The sequence below is a fragment of the Moschus berezovskii genome, chromosome 17 (genome assembly GCF_049115385.1).
Source record: "Moschus berezovskii isolate FMDL1 chromosome 17, NW_MosBer_1.0, whole genome shotgun sequence".
In the NCBI taxonomy this organism is placed as follows: domain Eukaryota; kingdom Metazoa; phylum Chordata; class Mammalia; order Artiodactyla; family Moschidae; genus Moschus; species Moschus berezovskii.
In genome coordinates this window covers 60,681,663-60,695,393 of record NC_142476.1, presented here as the reverse complement: position 1 = coordinate 60,695,393, position 13,731 = coordinate 60,681,663, and the positions used below count along the sequence as shown (strand labels likewise).

General features: G+C 41.8%; 1 protein-coding gene across 3 annotated transcripts in view; it reads right to left on the bottom strand.

Moving 5' to 3' along the window:
• Positions 1-13,731, bottom strand: part of KIF26B (kinesin family member 26B) — a 531,529-nt gene that overhangs the window by 84,226 nt on the left and 433,572 nt on the right. For all 3 annotated transcript variants that reach the window (XM_055419734.2, XM_055419735.2, XM_088845508.1), the window contains one exon: positions 13,246-13,429. In XM_055419734.2, coding sequence (XP_055275709.2) covers positions 13,246-13,429 — 184 coding nt within the window. The remainder of the gene's footprint in view (positions 1-13,245; positions 13,430-13,731) is intronic.

Below are 13,731 nucleotides of genomic sequence, written 5' to 3'. Positions count from 1 at the left end.
AAAATGAAAATTAGGAAGTGTTTTTAAGTCAATGAAAATGAAAACCAACATATCCAAATTAGTAAGACACTTCTATTGTTAGAAGGAATTTACCCCATTAAATGCCTATATCAGAAAACAACAGAGGTCTCCAATCAGTTACCTCAACTTACACTTTAATAAACTAGAAAAAGATGAGCAAATTAAAGACTAAATAGCAGAAGGAAATAATTAATACAAAATCAGAAATCAAGGAAATATAAAATTTAAAGAATAGAGAAAAATCAATACCATCTAAAGTTGATTCTTTGAGATCAACAAAATTCATATTTCTCTAGCATGAATGATCAGGAAAGAGCGAAGACATGAATTTCCCATGTCAGGAACAAAAGAGGTAGTAGCCTCACTACAGTTTCTACAAATAAAAAAAGGATAATAAAGAAACATGATGCCGGTAAGTTAGCACAACTTGGAAGAAGGAACACATTTCTTGATAGATACAAAGTACCAGAGCTTACTCAAGCAGTAATAGATAATGTGACTAACCCTACATCCATTAAGGAAACAGAATCTGTAGTTAACAACCTTTCTACAGAGAAAGCAGTGTATTTAACCACACTAGTGAATTCTACCAAACTTTAAAGGAAGAAATAATATCAATTTTACACAAATTCTTCCTGAAAATTAAATAGAGTGAGTGCGTGCTAAGTCACTTCAGTCGTGTCCAACACTTTGCGACCTCATGGATTGCAGCCTGCCAAGCTCCTCTGTCCTTGGTCTTCTCCAGGCAAGGATACTGGAGTAGGTTATCATTTCCTCCTCCAGGGGATCTTCCTGACCCAGGGATCGAACCCATGCCTGCTACATCTCCTGCATTGGCAGGAGAGTTCCTTGCCACTAGTGCCACCTGGGAAGCCCCAGACAGGAGAGACTACATCCCAATTAATTTATTTGAGACCAGGATTACCCTGATAGCAAAACCAAAGATATTCCAAGAAAAAAGTTGAAAACCAATTATCCCTCATGAACAAATAGGCAAAAGTTCTAAACAAAATACTAGTGAGTCATACTAGAAAATTATAGCTAGGAACATATTAAAAGGATTGGCAAGCCACTCCAGTACTCTTGCCTAGAAAATCCCATGTACGGGGGAGCCTGGTGGGTTGCAGTCCATGGGGTCGCTACGAGTCTGACGTGGCTGAGCAACTTCACTTTCACTTTTCACTTTCACACATTGGAGAAGGAAATGGCAACCCACTCCAGTGTTCTTGCCTGGAGAATCCCAGGGACGGGGGAGCCTGGTGGGCTTCCGTCTATGGGGTCACGCAGAGTTGGACACGACTGAAGTGACTTAGCAGCAGCAGCAGCATACCATAAATAAATTAATTAATGACTAAATAAATGAATTAATCCAAGGAATGCAGGGTTGGTTAACAAAAAATTCATCTATCATTATAATTCACCATATTAGCAGACTAAAAAGAAAAAGATTCTCTCAGTAGATGCAGACAAAGCATTTAACAAACTCCAACATTCATTACTGATATAAATGGTCGGCAAAATATACATCAAAGGTGATATTCTCAGTTTAATAAAAAGTGTCTAGGAAAAACCTGCAGCTAATAGTATTCTTAATAGTAAAAGACTAAAGCTTGGAGAAGGAAATGGCAACCCACTCCAGTGTTCTTGCCTGGAGAATCCCAGGGACGGGGGATCCTGGTGGGCTGCCATCTATGGGGTCGCAAAGAGTTGGACATGACTGAAGCGACTTAGCAGCAGCAGCAGCAGCAGCAAAGCTTTCCAAGATCAAGAACAAGACAAGGATGTTCACTCTTTCTATTCAACATTATGCGGGAGGTTCTAGCCAGCTCAACAGGCAAGAAAAAGAAATAAAATGTATCCAGATTGGAAAGAAATAAGTTAAACTGTCTTTCTTGACAGATTACATGATTATCTATGTAGAAAATCTAACAGACGCCACAAAAAAAGCAACTAGAACTAATAATTGAGTTTAGTAAGTTGTGGAATACTAGGTTCATGGATCGAGATAATTGTATTTCTAAACTGTAGTGACAAACAACTGGAAATTGAAATTTAAAAATACCTTTTACAGTAACATCAAAAATATTAAATACTTACACATAAATCTGACAAAAGGTACATGCACTGAAAACTACAAAACATACTTGAGAAAAATTAATAAAGACTTGAAAAAATAGAGAGAAGTCTGATGCAGGAGACCAAGGAAAACATCCAGGAACCACTGACCTGACCCCAGCCTTGTCTCTGCTCATCCTGTCTTAACTTTACATCTAGCACTAACAAAAAAGGTGATGCAGGTTTACAGAAAACATAAAATTTCAATTCAGGTTCTCCAGTGACTCTGGTACACTTGTGGCAAAAAACTTTCCACATTAAGGATGTTATATTTTGTTTATCTCTGACTATCTCCAATAAAAATCCTTAATAGGAAAGATATAATATGTTACTTTTCTTTTATCCTATTTTGTATTATGCAGGATCAGGCCACTGGCAGCGTGCAAGGGATATAGTTATTTTTAAAGCAAAATATCATCTGTTTTGCAACCTAATTATATAGACAGAAGAAGCTCAGATATTTCATGCACTCTGCAGATTAAAGGGCAAAGACAGGGACCAATTTGGACTTTCAGACTCTAATAGTCCATTTGATGTAATGGAATAAAATTCGTAATGTACACGTAGTAAAATAGAACTCAGAGAACAAAAGCATAGTTTAGACTGTGCTGAAGAATAATATTATAAAATACCTGTAATTATACCTGCATGACTCAAAATGAGAGTCATATTTTAAACAATGTAAAATCAACTTTGCTCTATAACCACCGGAGTTTCAGTAGTCACAGAATCCTGAACTTCACACACAGTGCTGAATCCAGAATGGTACACAGTGAGTGAGCACAGGCCATCAGCTATTATCAAGAATTCCCATTACTACAGGTGGCTGGAGAGAAAATAGTTCTAGAATCAATGAACAATAGGTGATAATTAATAGCAGGTAAGAAGCAGGTTCCTTATGGACTTTGCAGATTTTTGAGGTCAGAGCTGCAAGGTTTAGGAATATAACCCAGTCTGCCTTGAGACTGTTTATATTTGAATATGTATATTTCAAGTCTAGACTTTGACCAAATGAAATTACCCATGTGCCTTACTCTCCCACAGGAAGCAATATACAAATTAACCCCACTCCTGAGTGATTCTTCCAGCTCATGTTCATGGAACCAGGATATGCTAAATTCTCCCCAAAACACTTAATTCCTACAATCCTGCAGGGCAAGAATTCACTCTATTTTATAGATGAGGAAACTGAGGTTCACAGATATTAAATCACTCAAGATCTCATAGAAAATTAAAACTGAATCTAAGACGAAATCCAGATCTAACTTTTACAGTTATAGTTTACTCTTGTAACTCACTTTCTCATAACTTAGTGGTTCCCAAACTTGGCTGCACATCAGAATCACCTTGGGTTATTTACAAAATATGGATGCCTGGCTCCTACTCCCAGGCTTTCTAATTTAACCAGTCTGGAGTACAGCATGGGCTTTGGGATTCATTGGAAGGCTACACAGGTGATTCTCTTGTGCAGCAAAGTTTTGGAACAATGGCCTTGCCACTTGACCAGGTTAACCCAGGCCCTCCATCAGCTGTGTCAGGCACACTATCTAATGCCTCAGCACATTGTAGGCTTGTGACGTGTGGTGGCTGTTCCCTAGCTTGTCTTTGTACTTTTGCACCAAAAACATGAACTGTACACTTATCAACAGGTCAACTGGGTTTCCTCCTAAACCTAACTATGCCACTTGTACTTAATATTATAAATACAAATAATCAAATATTATGTAAATCAATAAAATACGTTTATATAAAGAGTTAATGTTTCTTTAAAACTAGAATCAATGCTTTGGAAAGGTGTGATTAAAATGAGTTAGTTTTTGAAAAAAGATACTGACTTTGGTGTGAATGTCAAGCATCTAGAAAAAGTCTCTAACCAGTTAGTTGCACAAGTGTCTCTTAAGTCCTTGAATCATTCAGAAGAAATTGAAAGCAAAAGCCAGACTATTATTAATATTGAATGTGGTTTATAAAAGTCACAATCTAAAGTTGAAAACTCATCTCAAAGAGAAAACCATGGCCCTGTATCAGAAGACCAATGAGTAAACACACAATTGTATGTTTTAAGTTGAAAATGTTTATGACATGTGTTGATTTTATATCCTGCAACTTTACTGTATTCATTGATTAGCTCTAGTAATTTTCTGGTAGAGTCTTTAGGGTTTTCTGTGTAGAGGATCATGTCATCTGCAAACAGTGAGAGTTTTACTTCTTCTTTTCCAATTTGAATTCCTTTTATGTCTTTTTCTGCTCTGATTGCTGTGGCCAAAACTTCCAAAACTATGTTGAATAGTAGTGGTGAGAGTGGGCATCCTCGTCTTGTTCCTGACTTTAGGGGAAACGCTTTCAATTTTTCACCATTGAGAATAATGTTTGCTGTGGGTTTGTCATATATAGCTTTTATTATGTTGAGGAATGTTCCTTCTATTCCTGCCTTCTGGAGGGTTTTGATCATAAATGGATGTTGAATTTTGTCAAAGGCTTTCTCTGCATCTATTGAGATAATCACATGGTTTTTATTTTTCATTTTGTTAATGTGGTGTATTACACTGATTGATTTGTGGATATTGAAGAATCCTTGTATCCCTGGGATAAAGTCCACTTGGTCATGATGTATGATCTTTTTAATGTGTTGTTGGGATTCTGATTGCTAGAATTTTGTTAAGGATTTTTACATCTATGTTCATCAGTGATATTGGCCTGTAGTTCTCTTTTTTTGTGGCATCTTTGTCAGGTTTTGGTATTAGGGTGATGGTGGCCTCATAGAATGAGTTTGGAAGTTTACCTTCCTCTGCAATTTTCTAGAAGAGTTTGAGTAGGATAGGTGTTAGCTCTTCTCTAAATTTTTGGGAGAATTCAGCTGTGAAGCCATCTGGCCCTGGGCTTTTGTTTGCTGGAAGATTTCTGATTACAGTTTCAATTTCTGTGCTTGTGATGCGTCTGTTAAGATTTTCTATTTCTTCCTGGTTCAGTTTTTGAAAGTTGTACTTTTCTAAGAATTTGTCCATTTCTTCCAAGTTGTCCAATTTATTGGCACACAGAAATCCTTTGCATTCCTATACACTAATAATGAGAAAATAGAAAGAGAAATTAAGGAAACAATTCCATTCACTGTTGCAATGAGAAGAATAAAATACTTAGGAATATATCTACCTAAAGAAACAAAAGACCTATATATAGAAAACTATAAAACACTGGTGAAAGAAATCAGAGAGGATGCTAATAGATGGAGAAATAGACCGTGTTCATGGATTGGAAGAATAAATATTGTGAAAATGAATATATTACCCAAAGTAATTTATAAGTTCAATGCAATCCCTATCAAGCTACCAATGGTGTTTTTCACAGAGCTAGAACAAATAATTTCACAATTTGTATGGAAATACAAAAAACCTCGAATAGCCAAAGCAGTCTTGAGAAAGAAGAATGGAACTGGGGGAATCAACCTGCCGAACTTCAGGCTCTACTACAAAGCCACAGTCATCAAAACAGTATGGTACTGGCATAAAGACAGAAATATAGATCAATGGAACAAAATAGAAAGCCCAGAGGTAAATCCATGCACCTATGGACACTTATCTTTGACAAGGGAGGAAAGAATATTCAATGGAGAAAAGACAATCTCCTTAACAAGTGGTGCTGGGAAAACTGGTCAACCACTTGTAAAAGAATGAAACTAGAACACTTCCTAACACCATATACCAAAATAAACACAAAATGGATTAAAGATCTAAATGTAAGACCAGAAACTATAAAACTTCTAGAGGAGAACATAGGCAAAACACTCTCTGACATAAATCACAGCAGGATCCTCCAAGACCCACCTCCCAGAATATTGGAAATAAAAGCAAAAATAAACAAATGGGACCTAATTAAAATTAAAAGCTTCTGCACAGCAAAGGAAACTATAAGAAAGGTGAAAACCTTCAGAATGGGAGAAAATAATAGCAAATGAAGCAACTGACAAAGGATTAATCTCCAAAATATACAAGCAACTCCTGCAGTTCAATTCCAGAAAAATAAACGACCCAATGAAAAAATGGGCCAAAGAACTAAACAGACATTTCTCCAAAGAAGACATACAGATGGCTAACAAACACATGAAAAGATGCTCAACATCCCTCATAATCAGAGAAATGCAAATCAAACCACAATGAGATACCATTTCACGCCAGTCAGAATGGCTGCTATCCAAAAGTCTACAAGCAATAAATGCTGGAGAGGGTGTGGAGAGAAGGGAACCATCTTACAATGTTGGTGGGAATGCAAACTAGTACAGCCACTATGGAGAACAGTGTGGAGATTCCTCAAAAAACTGGAAATGGAACTGCCATATGATCCAGCAATCGCACTCCTGGGCATACACACCGAGGAAACCAGAATTGAAAGAGACACATGTACTCCAATGTTCATTGCAGCACTGTTTATAATAGCCAGGACATGGAAGCAACCTAGATGTCCATCTGCAGACGAATGGATAAGAAAGCTGTGGTACATTTACACAATGGAGAATTACTCAGCAATTAAAAAGAATACATTTGAATCAGTTCTAATGAGGAAGATGAAACTGGAGCCTATTATACAGAGTGAAGTAAGCCAGAAAGAAAAACACCAATACAGTATACTAACGCATATATATGGAATTTAGAAAGATGATAACGATAACCCTGTATACGAGACAGCAAAAGAGACACAGATGTATAAAACAGTCTTTTGGACTCTGTGGGAGAGGGCGAGGGTGGGATGATTTGGAAGAATGGCATTGAAACATGTATATTATCATAAGTGAAACGAATCGCCAGTCCAAGTTCGATGCATGATACAGGATGCTCGGGACTGGTGTACTGGGATGAACCAGAGGGATGGGATGGGGAGGGAGGTGGGAGGGGGGTCAGGATGGGGAACATATGTACACCCGGGGCAGATTCATGTCAATGTATAGCAAAACCAATACAATAATGTAAAGTAATTAGCCTCCAATTAAAATAAATAAATTTAAAAAAAGAAAATGTTTATGACATGAATGTATCCTTTTATATGATTTTCCTTTTTAACTTCCCAGTAAACTGACCGATTCCTTCTGACCATGTTGCATGAGAGGGCTTCTCTGAACTCACACCACCTGCTTCCACAAGGGGTAAGAGAAAGGTTTTTCTCTTTCTGAGGATTTCCCTGGTGGCTCAGTGGGTAAAGAATCCGTCTGCAACACAGAAGACTGCCTGCAATGTAGGAGACCCGATTTCAGTCCCTGGGTTGGGAAGATTCCCTGGAGGACAGCATGGCAACCCAATCCAATATTCTTGCCTGGAGAATCCCATGGACAGAGGAGTCTGGCGGGCTGCAGTCCAAGGGATCACAGTAAGACACAACTCAACAACTAAACCACCACTACCATCACCTCTTTATGAATCAGCTAAATGAGGTAAGGAAGAAATTCACTCACTGTTTAATACACAGCACACATGGCATTTGGCGTGACACGTAAGAACTGATGGGCAGGCACCTTACTGGGCTGCGGAGGACACTGTGCCAGGTGACAGGAGACTCTGTCCTCAGGGAGCTTGCTGTCTGTCTGATGGGGCTGAGACAAGCCCAGAATGACTGAGCTATAAGGCAGTGGCTTAACATCCCCCGAACTGCTATGGGACTTACAGGAGAAAGATATTCCAGAGGGGAGAATCTGAAAGGCTTATGGGGCGGCAGCTCAAGGGAGAAGTGGGGTTCAGACAAGGCTTTTAAAAAATGTGTGTTTGTCTACATTGGGTCTTAGGTGAGGCACGTGGATCCTCACTGGGTCACGTGAGGCCTCTGGTTGTAGTTTATGGACCGAGGTGTGGCACACGGACTCAGTAGTTGAGGCTCATGGGCTTAGTTGCTGCGTTCCCAACCCTGGAATCTTAGTTCCCCAACCAGAGATTGAACCCGAGTTCCCTGAATTGCAAGGCAGATTGCCACTGGACCACGAGCGAAGTCCCCAGTCAAGGTTTCTTATTTATTTATTTATTATTGATGTTATTGTTCCTTCCAAGAGGAGGCAGTCCTGACTCTAGTGGTAGGAGAGATTGAAAATAAAAGCACAGAAAGATGATTGATGGGGGTCCCCGTTGGTGAGGTCCCAGAGGAGGCAGAAGGGCACAGGATGAAGAACAAAGAGATGGGAGGGGGCAGATCTATGGGAAAGGAGTGGGGGAAAGCGAGGTACATGGACAAGGAGGTTTGGACGCCAAGAGGACAGAAGCTGGGGCCACAGCCAGACTGCCTTGTTCTTCTCCTTAAACAGGAGGCTGCTTATCCACTGAAAGAGAGAGAGCAGGGGCCTCAGGCTCCAAAAGAAGGTTGGGAACACCTGCCCTGATGGAGGTGCTGGGGAGGCCACGAGGCATTACCATAGGAATCCCAGACTGCAGAGTTTGGAAAATTGTCTCCTGGCCCAAGATTTTAAAAATCATATTATAAAAATCTCAAAACATGGAACTGTCATTTCCCTGTTGACGAAGGAGAACGTGAGAACCTGCAGTGGCCCTCATGTGTGGCCATCCTTGCCTCACAGGGCTTTGCAATGATGGACAGCAGAGGCCCAGGTCTGCCTCTTTTAAAAGCAACATTATTTCCCAGATCCCTTTTCCCACATTCACCACCCAAATAATGGATCTCTAGAGTCCTATGGATCACATAGCCCTGGATAGAGCATCAGCTGATTCAAGCCATTCCAAGACACACAGGAAAGCGTGGCTGGTGGTCAGAAGGAAACCGAGATTAAGGGCATAGTCTGATGAGACGTGTAAGCAGAGGAGTGCAGGCAGAGAGTGTCCGTGTCCTCGCCCACTGGTTCATGTGCGCACACACAGATGGAGGCCTGTGTGCCGTACACAATTGCACACACAGCCAGCCCAGCCTCCACTCGGCCTCCACACTTCTTCCCCTGGAGGCGATAAAGTGAATGAACAAATCAGAGACCTAGTGTCATTCTCAACCCTGGGTAGTAGTTGCTTGCAAACTGAGATTACTCATCAAAATGATGCTTTTCAAGACCATCTTAATCAATGGGACTTGTAAAAATCTATATGGTGAACTTTTCCACTGAAGTATCACTAGTACCATCTGGCTTTGAACTCCTAATTCACTCATCTTTATGGGGAGCAACTCCTGACTGTTATGGTTTTAGGGTCTCTTTCTCAATGGTGCAATTTCCAAGGGGCATCTCAAGCCATTACAGAAATAGCTTAGCAAAGCGGGGGAAGGCTCTGTGATGGGTGAAGAATCAGCCTCACTAATTCTCCAACTACCTTTAAACCAGGAAATATTTTTAGCTTAACCTAGTGCTATCTGCAAAGCAGTGATATATCAACACAGAATTTTCTTTTCTATCTTGATTGGACACGTTGAAAACATTTTCGTCTGTCCACTCATATGCGCTTATGTGTATGTATGTGTGTGTTTATAAAATGCATATATGTGGATATGATCCAGGTGCCTATGCACACATGGTGTATTTATTTCTTACAGCAGACAACTAATCTGAACTCTTTGGATCTATCATCTTCACTTTTAATGGCCAGTTACCAGCAGTCTGCTCTGCTCTGCTTCCCTGCAGGGTGACTAATTAATAAACTTTTCCTTAATTGAGTTCTGGCTCCCAGGTCCAAGGGGATTATTACTTATATATAAGTAAACAAAATTTCCATTTTAAACAACACTCCAAATCTCCTCATTATGTTTTAAACAGATATAAATTCACTGAGGTCAAGCAAGCCACAGGCTAGGAGGCTGTGTGCATTCTGGCCTAAATTCTCTTCCTCACAGGAAGCCAGGTGCTGTGGCAGGCAGGTGATGCCCCCAGATCCTTCAGGGCTTACTCCATCATCAGCCTCAATGCCTGCACTTTCTTTGTTCTCATCTACAGCCATGTTTGAAAGTACCTATCGAGGTTCTGGAAGCCATTAATGGTATCTGCCTTTTCTTTAAACATGAATTTATTATTTAAAAGCCATTCACTTCCACAATTTATAAATAGGAAGAAAATGAATTTGATGTTAAATATTTAATAAGTGCCCAGGATTTGTTAAGGGCTGACTTGGGTGGACGGTCGGGTTTAAGGAGTGTCCTGCTGTGGCTGCTACTAAGTCGCTTCAGTCGTGTCCGACTCTGTGTGACCCCATAGACGGCAGCCCACCAGGCTCCTCTGTCCCTGGGGTTCTCCAGGCAAGAATACTGGAGTGGGTTGCCATTTTCTTCTCCAATGCATGCATGCATGCTAAGTTGCTTCAGTCGTGTCTGACTCTGTACAACCCTGAGGACAACAGCCCACCAGGTTCCTCTGTCCACAGGATTCTCTAGGCAAGAATAGTAGAGTGGGTTGCCATTTCCTCCTCCTAGCCTACACTTTTTGGTTAAGTTCTTAGAGTTGAAATAATTTAATCAACTGTTTCTTTGTTTTCAAGATTCCTCCCTACTTTCAGATTCCAGATTGAGAGCAGACCCATGAAAGGAAGTGAAAAACTGACAACAAAGTTGCTTTAACTTGGTTTGAAACCTAGAAGGAGGAGATTGTCCTTCCTCCAGAGCTTTTTGGCTCAGAAACATGTGGAAGCTATTTGGCTCCAGATTCAGATCTTCAGTAAGTCACCCTTTGCTGACAGTATAAGAATCCACTGTAAGCTTTGATTACGATGATTACTGGCTGCTTAAAAGAATAAAATAAATATTTTTTTCAGACTCCCCACATTCATGCTGCTAAAATAGAACCCAGAAAAATCAGTGAGGGCAGGATCTAAAGCCAGATCCCAGATTGTTAGGAGAACTGTGGATAAAGCTCTGTTAGAGAATTTAAAGGTCTGGATCATTTCATCCCTATCCTAATTCCTTGTCTCCTCTTCTAGCAAGTTATTCTAAATGGAAATGCTATACATAATGTGAGCCCTCCACTGAAAATCAATCTCCTCTGAAAGACTCGCATTCAATAGATTTTGCTCATCCCCAGCCAGACCTGTATCAGCACCACTGGTTGTCAAGAGTGATCTGATCAGCTGGTGGACGACATATCTCCTTGGGTGCAAGTGAGGGCCAGTAACTCTGAATTCCTGGGCAGCAGCCAGTATAAGTAGCCAAGGTTGTGGGTCCAAGCCTGGATTAGTGGAATTCTGGCCCCAGCAACGATATCTCGCAAGATTTTAGTCCCAGGACTACACAACCCCATAATAGGAGAGAGGGGCAGGGCACATCTCTGGGCCCAGTTAAAACTAAAGGAGCAGGCAGCAAGAAAAGTGAATGACTGATCCATGTGGCTACAAGGATGCATCTCAAATGCACTGCAGCATGCTCAGCCACTCAGTCTTTTCCAACTCTTTTGCAGCCCCATGGGCTGTAGCCAGCCAGGCTCCTCTGTCCATGAAATTCTCCAGGCATGAATACTGGAGTGGGTTGCCATTTCCTTCTCCAGGGGATCTTCCAAACCCAGGGACTGACCCCCATCTCTTGCGTCTCCTGCATTGGCAGGCGGATTCCTTACTGCTGAGCTACCTGGTAAGCCCCTCCCATGCATTATATTAAATGAAGAAGTCAGACACAAAAGGGCCACACATGGACCACATGATTCCATTTAGGTGATATTCTGGATGAAGGCAAGACTATAAGGACAAGAAGCTGATCACTGGCTGTCATGGGCTGGGGAGGGACTGACTGCTAGGGCTAGAGGGACTTTTCTGTACCCATGGCTCTGATAGTGGTGGTGGTGGCTACACGACTGAATAGATTTGCCAACATTTATTTAACACTATATAAAGAGGGTGATTTTTACTGACTTTAAATTACATCTCATAAACCTGAACTAAACAACAATTAAGGAATAGGAACAATAGCAGAAGATTGGATCAACAAAGGCATTGAGATGGGGGGAGGAGGGAGCTTCCACTTCCCTTAAGTGGAAAGTGGGAATGGAAGCCCCCCACAGCTGCCTCCAGGAGAACCAGTTTCCAACTCTTTGGGCAACAAGGAGCCCAAACTGGGGGGCCCATCCATAGGCAGAGGCCTCATGTCTTAATTCCAGGTTCTATGGAATTTGGTTAGTTGGTTGCCTCCCATTATAGTCAATTAGCTCCACAACTTCTAGACACCAGGGTTGGGCTCCTAACTCAGGGCTTTCATTTGTCTTTCTGGCATCCAGTCAGAGAGTGCTGGGGGCCAACTGCCTGGGTTTTGAAAAGCCCTGTAGAAGGGGACAGAGAGTTGCTGCTACTTGGCCGGCCAAGTGTTGGGGGTCACCCTTGCCTTAGAAAAGCCCAGTGAGGTCAATGGACTACTTTGCCCACAGCCCAAGGTCCCACTTGAGACACTCAACTGAGTGCTGGCACTCAGCTTCTGAGCATGGAGTATATACTACTTGGCAGGCAAAGATTGGAGTGATGCAGTGCTGGCTTTGAAAGCAGTCAAGAGGGGACTCTGTAAGTACTGAGTTGGGTTCCTGGCAGGGCAGCTTGCTCACAGAGCACGTCCTGGGCATAGGTGTTTACAGAGAAATGTCACCTCTGGGCATTTCCTGAGAGAGGGAGGCAGCCAGGATCTGGTTAAAGTCTGATTCATAGTCTATTTTAAAAACATGATTTTGTTTCTTCCAGGTTCATAGAGTGAATTCAAGCTAATGATTAGTAACATGGCCAGGATGCTTTGGTAGACACGTTGGTCTTTCATGATGAGCACTTTTATGGTTTATGAACAAAAATACACTATGAAGCGGTTGTTTTTCTTTACTAAAGTTTGTTCTTTCACGTTCCCATGGCAATTACACGTGTAAATTATCTTTACCAAGCGAGCCCTTTTCTCTTGGATGTTCAAAAGCAAAGGTCAGCCCAGACTGGTGAGATTGTACTACATTTTTTTAAAAAATTCATTTACTTGATATCTTCTTTTTGGCTGAGCCCCAAGGCATGTGAAATCTTGGTTCTCCCACCAGAGATCAAACCCCATGCTCCCTGCACTGGAAGTGCAGAGTCTCAACCCCTGGACCACTGGGGAAGGGCTTAGATTGTGTTATGTTTTAAAAGGTCCCGGGTTGCCCTGGAGGAGAGCCTTCTCCCCAGGGAGGGCAAGGAGGAGCGGGGGTAGAGGTAGACTTACTTCCCCCCTTGCCGCTCTTTTCCATGCGGTACTGATAGATGTGTAGCGTGAAGAGCATGTGTGAGTTGCGGAGGTCATCCTCATCGCAGTCTTGCTGGTTGCCCCGCCGGGAGGCGATGGCCGCATCCAGGAAGAAGGCAGCCTTCTCCGCGGTGGGTGCCCGCAGCTCGCTCTGGTTCTGCAGCTGCAAGACACAAGGGAAGGGATGACGCTGCGGGTGAGAGGGCTCGCCTACCACTCAGGCTGGCTGTCCCTTCCCCACTCTCCAAGGCTGATGTCCTTCTGGAACCAGGGCCCATGCCCATGTGCAATTCTCAGCTTAATTTATTCATATCTGAAAATTAACCCTAAGCATGCTTATTGGAGAAGAATATTTTTACCCATTTTACAATGGAAGTAGAATCTGTAGGTTGTTCTTGTTGTTTGGTTGCTAAGTCATGTCTGCCCTTTTGTGACCCCATGGACTGTAGCCTACCAGGCTCCTCT